The sequence below is a fragment of the Eurypyga helias genome, unplaced genomic scaffold (genome assembly GCF_000690775.1).
Source record: "Eurypyga helias isolate BGI_N326 unplaced genomic scaffold, ASM69077v1 scaffold13697, whole genome shotgun sequence".
Classification (NCBI taxonomy): domain Eukaryota; kingdom Metazoa; phylum Chordata; class Aves; order Eurypygiformes; family Eurypygidae; genus Eurypyga; species Eurypyga helias.
In genome coordinates, this window is record NW_010259879.1 from 16,084 (window position 1) to 36,672 (window position 20,589).

At 46.9% G+C, this 20,589-nt stretch overlaps 1 protein-coding gene across 1 annotated transcript in view; it reads right to left on the bottom strand.

Moving 5' to 3' along the window:
• Positions 1–20,589, bottom strand: part of NLRC5 (NLR family, CARD domain containing 5) — a gene marked incomplete at its 5' end in the record, with an annotated part of 39,869 nt that overhangs the window by 11,727 nt on the left and 7,553 nt on the right. Inside the window, 27 exons of the mRNA XM_010154816.1 lie at positions 395–481; positions 1,079–1,162; positions 1,239–1,322; positions 1,824–1,889; positions 2,828–2,917; positions 3,507–3,590; positions 4,061–4,144; positions 4,543–4,605; positions 4,715–4,804; positions 5,663–5,746; positions 6,499–6,582; positions 7,629–7,703; positions 7,904–7,951; positions 8,074–8,163; positions 9,384–9,467; positions 10,451–10,534; positions 11,210–11,284; positions 12,304–12,369; positions 12,953–13,042; positions 13,455–13,538; positions 14,482–14,565; positions 15,219–15,284; positions 16,168–16,218; positions 17,050–17,139; positions 19,045–19,128; positions 19,214–19,297; positions 19,681–19,764. Of these exons, the coding sequence (XP_010153118.1) occupies positions 395–481; positions 1,079–1,162; positions 1,239–1,322; positions 1,824–1,889; positions 2,828–2,917; positions 3,507–3,590; positions 4,061–4,144; positions 4,543–4,605; positions 4,715–4,804; positions 5,663–5,746; positions 6,499–6,582; positions 7,629–7,703; positions 7,904–7,951; positions 8,074–8,163; positions 9,384–9,467; positions 10,451–10,534; positions 11,210–11,284; positions 12,304–12,369; positions 12,953–13,042; positions 13,455–13,538; positions 14,482–14,565; positions 15,219–15,284; positions 16,168–16,218; positions 17,050–17,139; positions 19,045–19,128; positions 19,214–19,297; positions 19,681–19,764 (2,139 nt within the window). The remainder of the gene's footprint in view (positions 1–394; positions 482–1,078; positions 1,163–1,238; positions 1,323–1,823; positions 1,890–2,827; positions 2,918–3,506; positions 3,591–4,060; positions 4,145–4,542; positions 4,606–4,714; positions 4,805–5,662; positions 5,747–6,498; positions 6,583–7,628; positions 7,704–7,903; positions 7,952–8,073; positions 8,164–9,383; positions 9,468–10,450; positions 10,535–11,209; positions 11,285–12,303; positions 12,370–12,952; positions 13,043–13,454; positions 13,539–14,481; positions 14,566–15,218; positions 15,285–16,167; positions 16,219–17,049; positions 17,140–19,044; positions 19,129–19,213; positions 19,298–19,680; positions 19,765–20,589) is intronic.

Below are 20,589 nucleotides of genomic sequence, written 5' to 3' on the forward strand. Positions count from 1 at the left end.
GCAGATGTTGCTTCCTACGGCCCTGTCTTGTGACTGGATTCTCTGGTGTTCAGTACAGCATAAGTTCAGTCAGAATTTTTTTCTGAGACGGGGAGAACACCCCTCTCCTGTATGAATTCTCTGTGCCTAAGACAGGCTAAACACCTGGGCATCCTTTCTCCCAAGGGAGACCAGGAACAAGGTCCACTAAACCTTCTAAGGTGTGCAACCACAAACCTTCCATGCACTTCTACCTGCCAGACAAACTCCAAGTGGGCTAATGACTTAAAAATGCACTGGAGACAGAAGAGAGAACAAAAGAACAAGTAAAGTGCTGGCTTCAATCCCATTTCCTTAAAAGTATCAGGCTAAAAGGAAATGTCTTGAAGACATCACATCTGGAAGAGCTACTTACGTGATCTCAGTAATGTTTCCACAGGCCTGGACAGCTAGCTCAAGAAGGTTTGTGACACTTTCTTTACATACCCATGGCTCTTCTATGCTACAAAGCAGAACACAGGCAGGCCTGCTTTACTCACACGCACAGATCCATCTCCACCTCTGTCAGCTCAGTGCTCAGCACTCTAATACACATGGAAAAGCAGCTTTGCTCATCAGACTAGTGTCTACATAGGCAACAGCGTGCACACTGGGAACAAACAGCAGCAGACCAGCTTCCCTGCAGAGAAGGACACAAACGTCAACTTCCCAGCAAGGAGAGGAAGCCGGGCCCTTGCGCTCTAATGCAACACGTTTTTGGAGAAGTGAAGAATTCATTACCTGGGTGAACTGCAGGATGCTCTGGTGAGGCCTACTTAAGGACACAGTAGGAATATGTTCACCAGAATCAGCAACCTTCTTAGTAAGGCAGGTAGAGGTCTAGAGGCAGCACAGTTTATGGCTGCAGCTTTAATATGATGCTTAGCGTGAATCAAGGAGATTAAGAGAAAATATCACTTAAGAGTCACCCGTGGGAATTTCTCGGGCCAGTGCTACCTATCTTTGGAAGAAGCACAGTTCACCTTCACTCTTTTTGAAAGATCTTAGATGACCAGACAAGGCCCAGATCATTATCTGAAACAGCACAGTGACACAGTACCTGATTTTCAGAGGACCCTGATTTTTCCTCAGTGAATGCAAAAGTCTCTCTGCAGCTTGGACTGTCACGTTATTATTTGAGGATCTAGAAGCAAAGGTCATTGTAAGGAACAGCTTACAAACCAGCCCAGCCAAATGGGTCCAAGCAGCCATTAACTCACGTGTACTCTGTCAGACCAGTGCACTTTTCCAGGAGCAAGCACAACTTTTCCAAGTGCTCTGGCTGAAAATCGCACTCTGCAAGTCTGGAAGGATGCAAAAAAGAACAGCCTTAGTTCCTTCCAAACAGTCCAGGCTTTCTGATGCAGAAATCTCAGCATCACCACCTTTCCCCACAGAGAAAGAAGGATGGCACCAAAACCTTAACTGCCTTGCAGGCCTTCCAAGAAAGATTATGGCAACACTTCAAAAGCACCTGCTGATATGTTCTGATCAGCATATGGGTATGCTAACGGCGCAGCTCTTTGCGGCACCCTGCCTTGTGACGGGGACTGTAGGCACACCTACAGGCTCCTGAGGCGAGGAATGGTCATGGGGGGAAGCAGTGAGAGAAAGGGATGTGGGATTCTCTGTGACGTGAGCAAGCTCTTCTCAGAAAGTGAATCAAAGGAAACCTATCATCTACTAGTGCAAAGAATCACTGTGCCAGGAGCTAGGGGGTACAAGAGGTTTTTTCTGCCTTGTCCCTAGAAAAAGGACACCACCTTTGTCAAAGAAATCACCAAAAAGAAAATCTGTACTGTTACCTCAAAATCTTTCTCAGGTCATCTCTGCTTGTCAACTTGATGATTAAAGTTGCTTTAGAGCACAAACTGCACAGAGAAGACACGTGACTGTAAGAAAATGACTATTTTCTCCGGTGGTCACAATTTAACAATACATCAAACTGCACAAAGCAAGAGAGCGCAGCAGTGACAGAGGCCCAGCTCACCTCCCCCTACAATAAACCAGCCAGGGAGATGCTTCAATAAGGTTTCACTAATGTTAAACTGGCATAAGGCAGAACTGGTGTTCAAGGAAGCAATCCTGACCTGCCCTGCTTTTGTCTGCCTCCTGTTCCTGTGCTCTTCCAAGATCTGAGGAGAGCTAAAACTGGAGACTGATCTGCTTTAAACTAGCGCAGCCAAAAGATTCAGCACCCACATTTAATTGCAAGAATGAACTGACGTGACCCTGGTTAAATTTGGTTCATAACAGACCAACTGCTCTACATGAACATAAACATTGATAAGGGCAGATCTGCAGCATGGCCCAGCCTATGACTTGAATCCGTGAGAAAAAGCCGTTCCTGCCAGTGCAACAAGCCCACAACCCAGGGGCTGTTTATGCCAGGGAGGAAAGGAGATAAAGACACAAATCAAAGAACATTGGAAACTGCTTTCAACAGATGCCCTCCGAAATCTCTACACACTGTAGTGAATTAGGTACCACATTTTTAGAGAGCAAATGCTGACTCCTGCCCTGAAGAGGTTCATTTATAGACACATACAAGACAACAACCAGTACAGCTGAATGCCTGTGTCTTTATACACACAAATGACTTCACCCTGTGGAATAACAGTTCTGCTAGCTTCCTCCTTGGCAACTATGTTCAGCCAGTAGAAGCAGACATAAACAAAAGTTTTGCATGCATGTACACAAAAAGGTAGTGGACAACGTGGCCCTCATCATCTGAAGATCACAAATTTTACAGTAATTAAAAGGCAAACATGCAGGGAAGAATGGGAAATTAGTGAGGGGAAACACCCACCTGACTTGAACTTCAGTGGTATTCCCAGATGTAGCAAAGGCATTTATGAGATGCAGAACTCCATCCTGAGAAATCCTGTTATGGCTGAGACTACACAGAGCAAAAGGAAGGTTTTTCAGGTGTCAAGAATCAGGGCTGTCCCTAGGCTTCTCAGCCACAGAAGTGAAATTCAAGTTGGCACCGAAGGCAGTTTGTGGGGTGCTGGTGCCCTTCAGCTACACTAAATGCACCAAACCCCTCTGAATCACAGCACTTTTGTCTTGGGTGACAGAGCCAACTTCCAGCTTGCCTCTTGAACTACAGAGGCAGCCGACAGCTGGAGCAGTTGCTGCCCCATGAGAAAGGGAAGGGAAGAGGCCCATGCAGGGCATGGCTAAGTTCACAGTATCCATGTGCCTTGAGCTATTCAAAGAGGACAGTGTACACAAGAAAGTGATGAACTCAGCTTCTGTCCCATTACCCCACCCTGGGCCTTGTTATCTCCTGCTGACAGTAATAGGACTTTTGCTTAGTTCACAGGTTTGGGATCAGGCCCTGAGTCAGCCTGGCCTGGAGGTCTTGAGTTGTGCTCGTGGCTCACTCAGACCTTAGCTCCTAAGGCAGGAGTGGGCAAGAAGCCTGACAACCAGCTTCAGAAGGGCTCGTGTGAACACCTCAGCGTCACACTGCATCTTCTTACTTGAGGGAACAGGTAACGGCCACTCGACGCAAGTGATCCAAGAGGCACTGAAGGCCTTCATCTCCCAGCTGATTCCTGGAGAGGCTGAAAGGCAGAAGAACAAGGTGGCCAACCAAAACTCACCCTTTTAAGCAGCAATGCTCCTTTAAAAAAAGGAAAAAGCCAAACCCCCTGGACTCAAATCCCAGCTCAGCCATTAAAGATCTCAAAGAAACTTTGCCCTATAAAACTACACCTTGTGCAAGGTCCAGAGAAGGCTCAGATGAAGAGCTCTGAACACAAGGTCGGGGCAGAGCTCGGGTGAAGCAACAAATGCCTCAAAACAGCCACAGAGTGAAAATCCCAAGGCAGTTGTCCTACCAGCTCGAGCCCTCTTAAAATATATATAAAGGATCTGTATGATTACTAATCAATTTTGTTTCTAAGCAGTTTGAGCAAGCACACATGTGCACGCAGACAGGCTGGCAAACCCCAGGCAAGGCTGAACCAGCCAACCCAGCTCTCCCCCAGTGACTCCTGTTCAAGGTCAGTGTAACAACCCAAGCCCAACTTACTCGATTTCGGCCGGCCAGCCGTGCTGCTCCAGGACCCTGCAGAGCTCATCTACCTGCCCTCGACCGATGGCACAGTCCGTCAGCCTGCATACAAGATGGCAAGAGAGCTCAAGCATGGCCCAGACACACTGGTGCTCGTACGGAGATTATCACACAGAATTTGAGGCACATGTTTGGGAAATGCAGTGGCTACAGCTCAATTCAATTGCTTGTGCAGCAGAACTTGCTGGTCCAGTTGCCACTCAAGAAAGTAGTCCTGCTGCCACTCAAAGGCATGGGTCTCTGCCATCCCAATGCATCTCAGATGGTACTGAGCTGCACTTAGGCAGCCAAACTGAGCCCCAAAGCTTCAGCTATTAGCCCAAGCTGCTTGACTAACCAGCCCATGATTTCTTCATACAAGAGGAGATTTGGCTAGCTGCATTAGTGTTTCAAACCTAATCAAAACACGTGAATTATTATGGGGTGTCTTATGCCAGTACCTGCAGGATGTCTTTTGGCTTCGCGTGCTTGCTCCTAAATGCAAAAAAGCATCTTCACTTGACCTGAAGCAAACATAAAAGACAGTCCTTCAGCAATGCTCTTCAAAGATGACAACCTGCATAGTCTCTTTAAAGCAGAGCTGCTGAGCTCCAAATATTCCCAGTGTCTTACCGGACTTCCACCACTCTGATCCGCTCACAGAGGTTGAAGGAGTTGACAAGCAAGACTGTGCAATGTGGGGAAAATGTGTTATCTCTAATGCTGAAAAGGAGAGGAAAGAAATCAGCTCCCAAGAAAAAAGGTTCTGATACACATGGTCCAGTTTTGCCATTGTTTAACTAGATCCACCCCATTTAACTCAAGAGCAGTAAGCAAGGATCTGAAGGTTTGAGCACTGGCACTCAGCGTTCCTCCAACTAAAGGAGCATCTCCTTTAATCTCCTTTGACTAAAACGTGAGCACAGACCAAGGGGTTACCCTGAACGACAACTCTTCAGGGCTACTGGACTAGAAACACCCCAGCCTGGAAGCAACCTCCTGAGTGAGCAAATTCAGTCTGTTGAGACGCTGCAGCTCCTCAACGCTACGTCTTGCAAATGATGGCCAACCTCCTCCTGGGCTTTATGCCCACATGGCGGGAGGGCCTGACCCCTGACAGCACCGCCTTAGCCTAAATCCCAGCCTAAGTGGCTGCTACGCTGCCAGGAAACACTTTTGATGTCGAGTGGGGCAGGATGCCAGATCCCTGCAGGGACAGGGCTCTGAAATGCTGAGCACACACGGGTGTTCTGCTGTTACCCTGCATCAACCAACAAGTCCTACATCCGTTATGGATGTAAGAAATCATGTTCCAAGGGACCTGCTATGTGAGGATTATCTGGATGCTGTGCCTAGGGTGGGTGTTTCTCCTTTTGTTCCCTCCACATATATCATTAAAGAAAGTTCAGTGCTGCTTTGGTTCTAGAAACAAGACAGGGTGTGAAAGAGTTTCTGCATTTTCTTTGCCCAGCTTGTTAATTGACAGTTACTGATTAATGCTCCTAAGAGACGTTGTGGTATTACCACTTCCCAAACCCATGTTTCACGGCAGCAATCAAAGCAGGGACCCCCAAACGTTACCTCAGCAGTGTCAGATGACAGAAGTATGGCAGAAAGCTCAGTAATCTCTCAATGCTCTGGTCACTCAATGAATTTCCAGACAGACTGGAAAGAAACAAATTCCAAGAGAAACCGGGACAATCTGTAAGTATTTCTGGAAAATCTACATGGACATACACACACGTGCATGGCGGTGTTATGGGCAAGCTCTGAAAAAGGACATGTCCAGAAATGCCCTGAAAGTTAGGTGAGATTTAGTCCCTACAGGCTGATCCCTGTAAGTGTTCCCCTACATCCTACAGCCAATTCACATCCCAGTTTTAACAGTCTTACCCCTCCATTACTGTAAGTCTATAAAATGATGCTACCGATGTACTTCCTGCACGCAATAACAGTATTATGTTATTTTGATTTATCATTACTCTGTTTCTGTTCTGAGCAGTATTCTTCTCATTTTCTTAGTGCTCAGATCCCATCTGGAGTGAGCAGCAATTCAGGAGTTTGGTTTATGGCTTAGCAGGCCAAGTGCTCTTGCTCTGGCTATACTGCAAGCCAGGGTCTCAAGGAGCAGATGACAATACTTGGGTATAGCCGCATGCTTGAGGAAGACTCTGAGAACACACGTGTTCTGGGATGTTTACACGCAGAGGTGGTACTTAGGAGAGGTCAAACTCTGAGACAGAGAGGACAGTAGAAGGTGTGGGTTTGTCTAAGCATCTGGGTGAAGTTCTGTGGGGATTTTAGGAAGCTGGGGTGAGAGGAGAGCTGATTTACACTAGCTGAACACTGATTCTGTATCTGCAGGTTGGGGAGACAGAGAGATGGACAGGCAGGGTTGCTGAGTGCACAACACTTACTCAATTTCTGTCAGCTGGGGACACTGAGCCAGTACCTGGCACAGCCTGGTCACATCCTCTGGACCCACTCTGCAGTCCCTGAGACTGAAGCAAACAAAGCACTCAGGAGCTAAACACTTCCCATCACCACGGTATGGCAACATCCCCTCCATATCCCAGAGCCACACATCATAGGACAAGGCCCGTAGCAACCTCCTCACTTCCACTACATTTATTTGGCTACCCACAATCTAGGACTGAGAAGTCAAAATCTGTGACAATCAGATGATTTCACCAGCTCTGAGCTGATTCCAGAGAGCCAGTCCACCAAAACACCTTGTCATTTTGAGTGTTGCCTCCCCAGAGCCACGTCATTGGTACTTAAATAATCTCATAAGACTGGACAGCATCTTTCCCTGTTCAGCACTGTCTCAGCTCTCCCAGAGCAAGGCTGGGAATGGTGCCTCCTGTGTCCTTCTCCAAGAACGAAATCACAGAAACCTCCCTGGGAGACAAACTGGCAGGTTTCCATGGGACAAATGTAGTAGCAGCCAGATCTGTATCTCATTATATATGGGCAGAAGCTTCTTCTGCAGGAAAGCAAGACAACTCCCTCCAGCCTAGCCAAGCAAAAGATGCACTATTGATTTTCCCATTTATGCCTGTAACAGTGGACACCCCAAGTCTATCCCAAGAGGGTGTATTATTCACCCAGCCACCCTCTGGCACATCAGTGTCTCCCTCTAGTGACCACAAAGTACAAATACCTGCTGGCCTGGGTTCATACCCCATCTCTTTAAGGCTTTGCCAAATTACACCAGCAATGGTGGCTTCTCCATTGTAACCAAGTGTTATTTTGGGGGACTGGCCTCCCTGACCAGTTTCAGCAGGGAATAGAATGGAAAAGGGAGATATTAAAGATGCACCTTTTCCAGAGGTGTCTCATGTGGAATCAGTCATGACAGGATACAAGCAGAGGAAAGAAATGTCTGCTTTCCAACAGAGCTGAGTGCGCCCCTGAAGGCAGGCAGGGCACAAGGCAGCTCTCTGAGGAGACTGCAGCTGGAGGGATGGGTCTATTCCACACATTACGCTACGGAGAGAGAACCCCTACTCTCCCGGGTGACAAAAGGAAGCTAGAGCTGCCATACCGAAAGAATCGTCCTTTTCCTACGTGCTTGGGATGCTCCAGGAAACTACTTCTCCATCTGCTGATACTTCTGTCCCTGAGGAAAGAACAGTTTGCCCCATCAGTTGTGCTGCTGATGTTGTCATACACTTCACCCTGCTTCCAACCACCCTGACTGGAGTTGGCAGTCAAATGGCTCTTCAGCTGGCACACCTCAGGCACTCACATGACCATTTATTTAAGATTTCGTAAGGAGGAGTTTGAAAGGCTTAGACAGATGAGCGGGTGTGATTCTACCTGATTTCTTCCCGGAAGGTTAGATGAACCACCTGCATGTGTCCTAAGCTGTAAGCAGAAAACAAAGATAATTAGGACTGTGTTTGAAGACTCATGCTCCTGCAGCATTCCTCAAAAACCACAGCTTGAGGTTCTAAATAGCAAAAAAATAGAAGTACTCCTAGTCATACCTGAGGTCCATTGTTTTAACGTGTTCCAATGTGGATAAGGACTGAGCTAAGAAAAACACAGAGTTCAGGGAGATCTGGTTGCCATTAAGCCTACAGGAAGAAGAGATGAAATTAACTGTTGCAAGCAAAACCTACTAGCAATTTACACTGCATCACCCAATAACAGTGATGCCTGGCTAACACTCTCAGAGACTGCTTCTTTGTCACCTTCTGCCTGTGTTTCCAATTACAGTTCTGCAAACAAAACTCACTCCAGTATTTTTAAAATTCGTCCCTTGCTTTTAGAGTCCAGAGAATCAGGGAATAATTGAGGCTGGAATGGACCTCTGGAGATGATCTAGTCCAACTCTCTCGTTCAGAGGAGGGTAAGACCAGAGCAGACTGGGTTTTGAATATCTTCAAAGACGGAGAATCCACAATCTCTCTGGGAAACCTGTTCTAGGGATTGACCATCCTCACTGCACAGGTTTCTTCTTATAATTAAATGGAATTCCTTGTACTGCAAGACACCGATGCAAGGCAAAACCAATTCTTTGGCTGTAAGTGCAGTTGTGACAATACAACACCCACATTAACTAAGATCGTGCTCAGGTCTATTAGGCCTACCACAGTATCTGGTGTCACTGTGGGCAGTGTGCTTGATGCTGGGAAAAAAAACCCAGAGAAGTAACAGCAGTGTGTTTCATTGCACTGATGTGAAGAGAAGCTGCAGACTGCCAGTAATTGGAACAGTCTTGGCTTGAGAACAGTTCAATTATCAAACAGGAACAATAAATATCCCTCTCATTCAAGCAGAATGGTGCTATACTCCTTAAGTTGCAGTCCTGTACAGTGCTCTTGCAATGACAGTGCCAGGTAAAATACTCAGACAAACATAAGCCACAATTGTGGCCGAATTCAGACTCCTCTGCTGAAGCTGGAGCTCCCCAGTGTTTATCTTCCAAAGGTGCCCATCCCAGGAGAGGAAGGACTGTTCTCCCTACTGATGAGGGACCAGGAGAGAAAAACTTCAGTGGTCCACTAAAGATCTCAGCGTGTTTTAGAAACCAGGTGCCACACTTGCACACAAGAACTTCTGTCTCTTTCATGGAAAGCTGAGTACACAGGCACTGATCACAATCAAGTGGCATCAGTCTGTTCTGGACTAGAGTTGGAGACAGACCAGATAGCAGAGCGGATTTGTGCTCAATAGACACAGAATATAATTTCACCTGATCCTAAAGAGCCCTTCCCAAATGTGGACTGTGCTTCCACAATCAATACTCCCACAAAAACCCATCCAGGAGTAAGGAAAAATAAGATCTACTCACTTGAGAGAACTTAACATTTTCAAATTCGGGAGGCACTGAAACAGCTGCAGAAGTCCCTCGTCTCCCAGATAATTATTTGATAGGCTAGGATTTAAAGAAAGGCATTCAATATTCACAGAAAACCAAACACAAACAAACAACAGGCACAATCAGCTCTTAGTAACAAGATGTGGTGGTGGTGAACAGGGGCATCCTAATCCATACAACACTTACGCTGCCCCTCTCCACTGACAACTAAAGCCTATGGAGTCTGGAATTAGCCAACAGAAGACAGCCAGAAACCTAACTCCAGGATCAGCCTTTTCTTGTCCACCAAGTGACCCTCTGGACTGACAATGCTTTTTAATGCAGTTACCAGGGACCAGAAGCCCACAACTCTGAGAAATAGCCAACATGGACAGGCCCAACAGAGAGCCATGGGTTAGTCCTGGAGAAGCATATTAGAGTCTAAGGGTTAAAATGGGCTATGGCCCATGTGAGTTCAAGGGACATAACTGCTTAAGAGCAGCAAAGGCTAAAAATCTCTTCCACAGGCTGCCAGGCCTAAGGGAACCCTCAGGTGGTGGTACATGCTTGTGCTGGTCCTTGTTCTGTCCTCAAAACCTAGGCCTGGGGAAGGAAGGGGGGGGTGTTGGCAAACAGGATGACTCCCCACCTCAGCACTAACAGAAGAAAGTGCTTTGGTGCTGAAGGTCCTTGTACATCGTATGTGGGATCACCAGCAAAAACCTAGGCTGCCATCCTTGTTTTAGGTGGGATTCTTCATGCCCTGCAGCTTTGCTCCCAAAAGGCCCAAAGGCAAAAGTGACAGGGCAAGGTTTTACCGTGTTTGTAATACCTGAAGTCAAGCTCAGTGATCAAAGAGCCCCTTTCTAGATTTGCATCCTGCAACCTTTGCCCTAAGAGAGCCCTAGAACTGTATGTCTCCTTGGCAAAGGATATTAGTCCATGTCTATGCCTTTCATCTCTACCACATCCTCCGTACAACACTGCAGAACAAACAAGCGGCATTTTCTCAGTATCCCAAAGAGCTGTAGATAAAGACCACAGGAGTTTTAAGGACTCACTCCAGCTCAGAGATCCTGCTACATTCCTTCAGGACTGCACACAGTTTCTCCAGGTCGCCGGCTTGAAAATAACTGTCTGTCAGTCTAGAGGGAACAAGAGATCAATCGTCCAGGTCTACAGGATTGCAAACAAGATTGTAAACTTCACTCCAGAAAACCGGAGAATAAGTGTGGAGATAATAGTGAAATAAACAATCCCCTTGCAGTACCTTGCTTTTGTCTGCACCAACTGATAATGTGGACTTTCAACTTGTCCGAAAACAGAGAATAAAGAGACAAGGTAAAGTTGTGGTGCAACAAAGAACCAGGTCCCCAAGTCCTGGTTAGAAGGCTTTATGCACAACTTCTTCCCTCACTGCAGCCTACAAACCAGACAGGCGCACTCTGTGCTGGAGTCAGAGTGATCTGACCTGCAGTTGAACACAGGTTCAACAACATAGGATGCATTTCTCCTAATACCAGTAGGGAATTCCCTTGGCATCATCAGCACCCTCAGCTCCCTCACATGAGCTGATGCAGTGACCAGTTCTGTGATTGAGACACAGCCCACAATCTATCTTGCCTCCTGCAGAAGACCACAGACACTAACCACGGAGCTTTTAGTGCTGCAAGCTGGATCTGTGATACTGTGACAAATGGCTAACTGAAAGGGCCTTTACTAGCTCTCCTGTGTTTCCCCTTGGAGGTGCCAATTACATCAGCTATAGAATCCAGAGATCCAGGACATGCATGAAATACAATGACAATTGGCCACGGTACCTTATTTTCTGGGGGGCAGTAGGTGTCTGGTTTTCCTCTCCATATGGCTGGTGATCAGGGAAGAGCCTGTGTTCTCTAAGTGAGCACAAAACCAGGCAAGGGTAAGCCACTAACACTTCAGCAATTTGGCAGGTCTCTGGGACGACTCTGGCTCTAGCCCACACCCGTATCTTGCCAATATCAAGTGATTAACCAAATGCTTGAGCATGCAGGCAAGTGGGGAGAAGGAGAAAAGACAAATTTCTCGTCTAAGCTACAGTTTGATGGAGAATTCAGCTTTTGCCTAAAGGTGAGCTGTGAAAAGAGGACACGTCTGTGCAAGAAAAAAAAATGACTATTCATAAGTAAATTCAAGATACAGATCCTAAAATATCCAAGTTTTAAATGTCACCTGGTGCTTTAAAGGAGTCACAGATGATGTGTCTCAGGCTGTCACTCTCAAGCACAGCCACAACTGGGTTGCACCTCATGGCAGCGCTGCTGTTCCTCCCCAGTTACAAGGTGGGGTGCAGGTGTACTGTGGGAAGTGCTAATTTTACAGTGGGCTCAGCCCAAAGAGGACAAGGACATGAATAAATGAACCTACAGCTCCAGGAACAACAGGAAACCATTTTCAAACAAAAACATTTGTGTTGAGCTGGTTTGACCCACAATTTCCCAAGGGGAGAGATAAAGCTCCAGATTTATTTTGAGGTAGGAGTACCATGATCCAGAATGTATAGTGTGGGGAACTAGATGGTTTTGAACGTGCAGGGACCTGTGAATCTTTTTGGAATTTGGTTCAGAGGTTGGAGTTCACTTGATTTTTAACTGTTCTCTATTATCAGATGGCACAGCTGTCATTAAACAGTCTGTTCTGCTTAGGATGCTGTGGGCTGAAATGACCCCTAGAGACATAAACATAAGGAGACACTATAGAAGGCAGTGGACAACTTCCGAAGTGGCTAAGAAATCCAGGAGAAAGTACTATGTTTAGATTCAGAGGGAAGGGGGGCAAGAACTGCTGCGAGAGGAAGTGTTACCCTTGGTACGTCAACAGGATAGAAGAACTAGAAGGATTCTGAGACAACACCATTTGTGCACACACACTGTACCTCAGAGAACGGGAAGCAAAGTCTGTGTCTTCTGTAAACCTCAGGACTGCCGTCTCATGACAAAGGCTGCGAGGAAGGGAAGGAATCAATGTCACATTTGGGTTATTTACATGACTACTTGTTTTAAGAATGCTTAGTTTTGTTGGTTCAAAACACTCTGGTGACACCAGTCACTTAAAACACTCCCAAGGCAGGCAAAATACAACCTCCATTAGGTTTAAATCCTGGATGGATCAAACTGCGCCATTATCAGATGATCCAGTTTCTCTGAACCATCAGAGAAAGTACAGATAAAATTGTTACACCCGAGCTCCAGGGGTTTCCAAGGGAAAGTAATAGTAGAATTTCACTCCAGGAGATGTCACCAGTTCTCACGCTCCACAGAAACACTCTCTCCAAAAATTCCCAGGGCAGAGAGCAGGAAAAGAGCCTAAAACTGCTCCCACACATGAAAGGACGCATAGTTCTGTACCCTCTGAAATTCTGGTTGATGGCTCAGATAAAAGCAGCTTACAGCAATGTATCAGCAAGTGTGTTAGCAATCATCTCTGGATGCATTCTTCATCCACCCCACTGCTGAGGTGACTCAATAAAAACCTCAGACTTTTATATCGGGATTAACCTCGGGAATGATTCAAGACCTACATACCTGACTTGTACCTCCACCATCTTCTGGCAGGTATTTATGGACTTCAACAGACTGCAGATGCCATGAACAGAGAGGCAGTTTTGACTGAGACTAAGAAAGAGAAAAAAGGCAATTAGGTGGTCACTGAAATCACACAGGACTGCTCCAGCGGAAGGGGTCGTGTGCTGCATGCCTGAACCCGTTCCACATCAGAAGTGGCGTGGCAGAAAACACACAGGACTACTACTCCCGAGGAAGGGTTTAATGAAAGAGCATTTCAGAGGCATTTTGACCAGTTTCCGTGCATGATGCTCCGAGCAAGTGACCAACTTCAGCCTGAACGGTCTCACGGGCTGAGTCTTGTTCTTCCTTAGGAGTGCTCAGAGCCGCTCCTGAAGCACTGGTCTGGGTGAGGTCTTTGCCTCCTTGGATCACTGCTCAGCATCTCCGTAGGGTCCTTGCCAGGCTCAAGAAACAACAACAACAAAAAAGGCAATTTGGTTTTGTACAAGGCAACACTTACTCCAACTGCTTTGAAATTGATATCCAAGGGAGGTTTTCCAGCAGACAACTGCAGCCTTCATCTCCAAGCTTGTTACCTGATAAACTGAGGCATTTTCCAGTTAACGGGCACTGTTTTGAGCAGTATAAACAAAGCCCTGCTTGCTTTCCCTTTCCTATGTTGCTATTTGGCCTGGATTGTTCCGTCCCAGATCATTCTCGGCCGCTTATCTCTGCGCGAAGCAACTTCTGACAGAGTTTTATCCCTAGGACATCACGACTCACCTTGTAGCCCCCAAACCATCTTACTTTTGAAAACCTAAGTGGCAGTGAGTACAAAACAAACCCAAGAGTGACAGCTTACTGTCCTGCTGGGAGGAAAACAGGAAGGAAGAAGACACTGGATGGCACAGATCCCAGTTCAAAACAATGAGCTAGAAAACTGAGACTGGGGTGTAGCTAAATTCAAGATACAGTCTGGACTGAGCTGTCTTGCAACAGGTATTCCTGCATTTTCCAAAGGAGATGGGCTAGAAGGAGTGCTTTACAGCCAAATCCAGCTGGCCTCATATACAGGCAAATAAGGTAGGGATGATATTCCAACATGTAGGTTATGAAGTGGATCTCTTGCCTTCCTCTTCTCACTTCTCCCAATATAGGTGGCCTTAGAAGACAAAAGGGACAACACAGAAGAAGTCTGTGTCCCTGTGCTGGCTCAGTGGATTTGCTGGAGGAGCTGTGCCTCTGGGACAGCTCCATAGTGCCTCCAGTGTGCAGCACTGCTGTTAGCAGGGCCGGCTCTGTAACTGGCATCTCTGCTTACAGTCTCAGGGAGCCAGAGGCTGCAGTTGTCACAGGAATCAAAGGTTGCTCAGCATTCATCTCCCAGTGAACCACAGCAAAAGTCCCTAATCAGGATCCCACCAGACATAACACAGAGGGCTGGGACACCTCTCTGGGATCAGACCCCATGCCTCACTGCCCTCTACCCTTAACATTCCCTGCCACCCACCTTCAGCCCCTCATCAGGAAGGAAAGGAGACACTTACTCCACTTCAGAGAGATGGGGGCAGCTCTGGAGAATGGCAACAATCTCCTCTGCATGTTGGGAAGACAGGCTGCGATCCTGCAAGCTGTGAACAGGAAGGATTAATGAGCAGCGAGGGGACAGTGGGGTCCAGGCGCTCCTGGCGTCTCTCTCCAAATGAAGGCACACAGAAGCAGTTCCAGGAGAGGGAGGTTTTACTCTACTCTGCCACACAGTCCTGGGCATATTACTCTGTCTCTCTGCTGCCAGTGCTGCAAAAGGAGTGAAGAGGGACACACTTGCAAAGTGCCTTGTGTCAGAGTGACCTGGCACTGCCATCCATGACAAGTGATGGACGTAATGGTTTCTGTTGTGCAGAGTAGAGAGAATTTCCCAGCTTTAACGTGCTCAGGTAACATGCCAGAGTTCTCCTATTTTGAGAAAGCCACTACAGTCTTCTGGAACCCAGGCAAGACATGGGTCATGCCTTTGGTGGCTGTAAGAATATATGGCAAGATGGGCGTTATCAAGGGAACTCTGCCTCTCTAAGGCTGTAGAGCCCAATGCACAAGAAATAAAGCCACTGGCTGGGCCAGATAGGGATTTCTATTGTTATTTTTATTTACTGAGGCTTATTAAAAAGGGTTTATTTCAAACCATTTTCCTTAAGGACCAACACAGCTGCAATTCTTGTCCTTCTGTAGTACCTGTCATCTGCAAATCACATTCATCGGCAGGAATTTCAATGCCTTCTCTTACCATAACTTCACAAATCTAGTTGGAGTTACACGTTCCTTATCCTCCTCCCAACTTAAATCCAAAGATCTGCAAAAAAGCAAAATATTTGGCCTTTAATAAGTCTTCATAAAATATGAGGACCTGGGAGCTGATTAGTATTTTCTGGAAGTTTTTGGGAAGAAACCACAAGGTCTTGTGTTCTGTCCAACCATCCCATGCAAGGTTAAGTGACTTGCAAGAGGCAGAAGAGCTCCACCAGTAGATGGGAGTAGCCATCACAGGGAGTGTCCACATGGGATTTCACTGTGTAACCTTATCAATTGGATAACTGAGCCCCAACTCAAAGGCACTGCTAGGATGCAGGATGTTTTGCCTCCATGTGGGATTGTGCCACCAGAGCAAGGGATAAACACACCCGCCCGCACCAGGCTGCGACAACAGCACACAACGGCTGTTCAGGCATCTGAGCCGGAGCAGTTTCTAGCTGACTCGGGGCCAGGCAGCTGAGCCAGTTTACACGTGCATGCAAAATAATTGTGAGGTCCCCCAGGGACTTCACAATCCAGGGCAAAGCGAGTTCCCTATCAGGGAACAAGAGATTGTTTCATAGATCCTCAGTTAAGGTCAAATTCAGCCCTCTCTCAAAAGTATGCACAAGCAGGGAGAACACAGGAGCCAGCCAGAAAAGCAGCAAAGTATTCTCCTTCATTTATCCTCATTTTCAACGGTTTTTCAGCAGTTTTGCCGCAGAAACAGAGCAGTTCAAGCTCACACAAGCACTTAGGCACCAGTGAAACTGGCTGGTAGGTCTGTGCAAAGACCAGCTATTTTGGTCATCTTTCTCGTTGCTCAGGTGAATCCAGCTCTGCCAGATGCAAGGGCAGAGGCAACCAGTTCTGTTGCTGGAGTGGTTCACAGCGACACCAAGCTGATGGTTTGAATACAGCACAACCCCAGTGCGATTTCTCACCTTGGGACGTTCCCAAATGGGCCAGAAAAATTTATCACCACGGTGTCCTTCCTGAAAATGAGACCCAAGCCAACGTTAGGGTGCAGCAGAAGGGTGCCATTTCTTTAGCAGAGGTGCTCAGTAAGGACCAAAGCTGTTGCCTGGATGCTAAAGAGGGCCTTGACATCTGCCACGCTAGCACGCTGCCACAGGCAAGCGATCAAGCAGCCACGTGGCTAGCTGTACTGGCGCTGCAGAACAGATGAGAGGGTAACATAGTTAAGACAACTGGGTTGAGACTTTTTATTTTTGCAAGACCAGTAGTTTGTTGGAAAGGGTTTCAGTAAAAACTCCATTTCAGCAAGAAAAATGAGAAAAAGCTGTATGCAATTTGACTTTCCTTCAGTTACACCAAGGACTAATTTGGCCTGTTAAACTTACAACATAAGATTTAAAAATTCTACCCTTCCCCTGTCATCCTGGACCTACAAAAAGAACAAAGTCTGTGATTTAAAGGAACACAGAACTAGAGCTACTTAAATCCACACCTTTTCAGTAAACTTAGCTGATTTATATCAAATTTATGCTAGCTGTTGAAGAATTTCCCAGTTGATATATTGCAGAGCTTAAAAGCAAGTTTAAATTCTGTTCTATCAGAAGAAATATTACACTCTGTAAATCAAATTACTGACCAAGAATAAAATGATTAATAAAAATACAGACAGGAAGTCCATAGTATGATGAATTCAAATTCTGTTTCAAAGAGAAAACAAAAAGGAGTAAAATTCATTTTTGTTCACTTTGATTAGCCAACAATTAAGCTGTAAGTCAGTGTCCATTTAAAAAGTCAGCCGCTAAAGAGACAAGGTATTTGCTTTTGTAACAGTTCTCATGTACAGATACCTGACGTGCAGCTCAGCAGCATTTTGACACGCAATGACTTCCTTTGCCAAAACGAGAACAGCATTCAAGGAAAGATCGTTGTTGCTCAGACTGTGAACATGAGAAACAACACAACCTCAGCTGCTGGACCCAACAGCACGCTCTTGTTACAACACTGCCCTCCGGCCTGCACCCAAACACCCTGAAGCAAACGTCCTTTTACTTAGTGGGTTCCTCCAAACGTTCAGAATTTTGCATTTAAGATCCAACAAAAGCATTAGCAGATCACAGTTCTTCTCTGCAAGCTATAGCTCCCATGGACTTGAAATCAGAGATGCTTCTTCTATGTGCAACAGAAGAATTGTTAACCGTTTCTGGGTTATGCAGGGAATGTACTTTATGCCCATGTGGTTACACAACCAGCTCACAGGGCAGTTAAATTGTATTTGTTACAGCAAGAGTTTAAGTATGGCATATTAAAAGCAGTATGGTCTAATCCCTCACATTTAAAACATCCCCGAAGACACAATGCTAGCAACCTCTAAGGATTTATTCTTTAATTGCATGTTTATTCTGTTTCATTACTTGTTCAACCTCATTAAATATGAAACAAAGTCTTGCTTTTATCAATCACAGACTGGTTTGGGTTGGAAAGGACCTTAAAGCCCATCTAATCCCTCCCCGCCCCCGCCATGGGCAGGGTCACCTTTCACTAGACCAGGCTGCTCAAAGCCCCATCCAGCCTGGCCTTGAACACTTCCAGGGATGGGGCGCATCCACAGCTTCTCTGGGCAACCTGTGCCAGTCCCCTCCTGGCTTTCCCGTAGCCCCTTCAGGCACTGGACAGTGCTATAAGGTCTCCCTGGAGCCTTCTCTTCTCCAGGCTAAACACCCCCAACGGTCCCAGCCTGTCCCCATAGCAGAGGTTCTCCAGCCCTTGGAGCATCTCCGTGGCCTCCTCTGGACTTGTTCCAACTGGTCCACATCCTTCTGATGTCATGGTCCCCAGAGCTGGATGCAGAACTCCAGGGGGGGTCTCACAAGAGCAGAGTAGAGGGAGAGAATCCCCTCCCTCGACCTGCTGGCCACGCTGCTCTGGATACAGCCCAGGATACAGTTGGCTTTCTGGGCTGCCAGCACACACGGCCGGCTCATGTTCAGCTTTTCTTCCACCAGTACCCCCAAGTCCTTCTCCTCAGGGCTGCTCTCTATCCATTCTCCACCCAGCCTGTCCTTGTGCTTGGGATTGCCCCAACCCAGGTGCAAGACCTTGCACTTGGCCTGGTTGAATTTCATGCAGCTGGCACAGTCCCACCTCTCCAGCCTGTCAAGGTCCCTCTGGATGGCATCCCTTCCCTCCAGCGTGTCGACCGCACCACACAGCCTGGTGCCATCAGCAAACTGTCCATGTCGCTGACAAAGATACTGAACAGCACCAGTCCCAATCCCTACCCCTGAGGAACACCACTCGTCACTGGTCTCCACTCAGACACGGAGCCTTTAAGCCCAACTCTGAGTGCAACCAGCCAGCCAGTTCCTTATCCACCGAATGGTCCACCTGCCAGATCCACGTCTCTCCAATTTAGAGACAAGGATGTCATGTGGGACAGTGTCAAACGCTCTGCACAAGTAGATGACGTCAGTTGCTCCCCCCTTATTCACCAGTGCTGTAATCCCGTCATAGAAGGCCACCAGGTTTTTCAAGCATGATTTGCCCTAAGTGAGGTCATGTTGGCTGTCACCAATCACCTCCTCAGTTTCCATGTGCCTTAGCATAGTTTCCAGGAGGACCTGCTCTGTGATCTTGCTGGGCACAGAGGTGAGACTGACTGGCCTGCAGTCCCCTTTTGAAAAAATGGGGCTTATGTTTCCCCTCTTCCAGTCAGTGGAACTTCATCAGACTGCCACTTCTCAAATACGGAGAGTGGCTTAACAACTTCATGATTTAAACTCCCTCTGATGCTATGCTTGGCTTCATAGTGGCTACCATTTTATGTTTAAGCCATTTTTACTCACTCTATTTTTTTCAGCTTCTCCATTCTGGAAAACAGGTCCATCACCCTCTTCATGTCCAGATCCCGTATCCGATTGTCCTGCAAGCTGCACACAGATTCATTCTCATTAGTACCCCAGGCGCCCAAGGAACGAGTGGCTGATTTGAGGGTCATTGCCACAACACACTCACTTTATTTCCTCAAGCTGGAGGCACTGTGATGAAGCCTGGACCAAGTTAGTCATCCCCTCAGCTGTGATGCTCCCTCCTGTCAACCTGGAAAAAGAAAGACTCATTCAAACCAAGCAGAGGGAGGACCAGCATCCCAGGCAGCACATGGAAAGCCTATCTCGGATGTGTGCCTGTGCCACACTCCCAGCACACTGACACAGAGAGAACGTGGCCCGGCTCTGCCACCCACAACCAACTTCATCCTCCTTTTGAACCAGGGCAATGCAATACTCCTCGATACCAGCACAAAACAAGAGCCACACATATCCATGCTGCTCTGCTTAGCACTGCACTGCTCTCCATACACTGCTGCACTAAGCAGCTGTAATTAAACTGCAATTAAGCAGCTGAGTGAGCAGATGTAATTAAACTGCAAGATATAAATGGAGCACAGGGAGAAGGCTCTGACCTTACAAGCAAAGGCTTACTCTAGTTTCTTCAGGCTCCCCATTCCTTGTAAGCTCTTTGAAAGAGCAGCAGCAAAGTCATCACCACATCTCCTGCTACGAAAGCTAAAACATGAAGAAAAGGGAAAAAACATTAACACAACAAAACCCAAAACAAGCTAGCCCACAGAGCAGGTTAAACCAGGTTTTAAAAATAAAAAACACAGAATTTCTTTTTTAACAGCCATTGTATCATGCTCTTTTTTGCATGACTCCCACAGGGTGTCTGGGGGACCTGAGGGCAGAAACCCACCTATGGCCCTGCTGCCCTAGTGCCTATGCCATCTGCCCCTAAACCAGAGGGGGTCAGGAACAAGCTGCAGAGGTGCAGTAGTGTGATGGACATGACCCATGGTCATTAGGAACATGCCTGAGGCCATGCTGCTTCTTTAAACAGGTTCTGTACAAGCAACATGCAGCTGAAATGCTCGGGGTTCCACTTTGCCCACCCTTCCGAGACAATACTCTGAGTGCTCGTATCCTGCAGACCATAACCAAAAGCAGGCATGGACTTGAGTGTGTATGAGCCAAAGAAGACTCCCCAAAATCCCCTGTTATGTTCTCCTAACACATGGGAACAGCCCGCCCATCCTCAGGCATCTGCCTAATCTGCTCTTTGACAGCAGAGGACTCCATACACCGCCCTGTGCCTGCATTAGCAATCCAAAGTTAGGATATCTCATCAGAAAGCTTTTCTAACAGTAAGTTAAATGGTATTCCTAAACAGTAACTTAAATGGTATTCCTATTCTTCTTAATGGAAGCAGTGAACAATCGATTACTGTCCTTTTCACAACAGTATCAATATCCAGGAATTTCACATCCTCATGCTCCTCTGCTTCACAGCAGCCAATGCCATCCCCTTCAGGTCAAGGTAATTCTCATCCTGGCT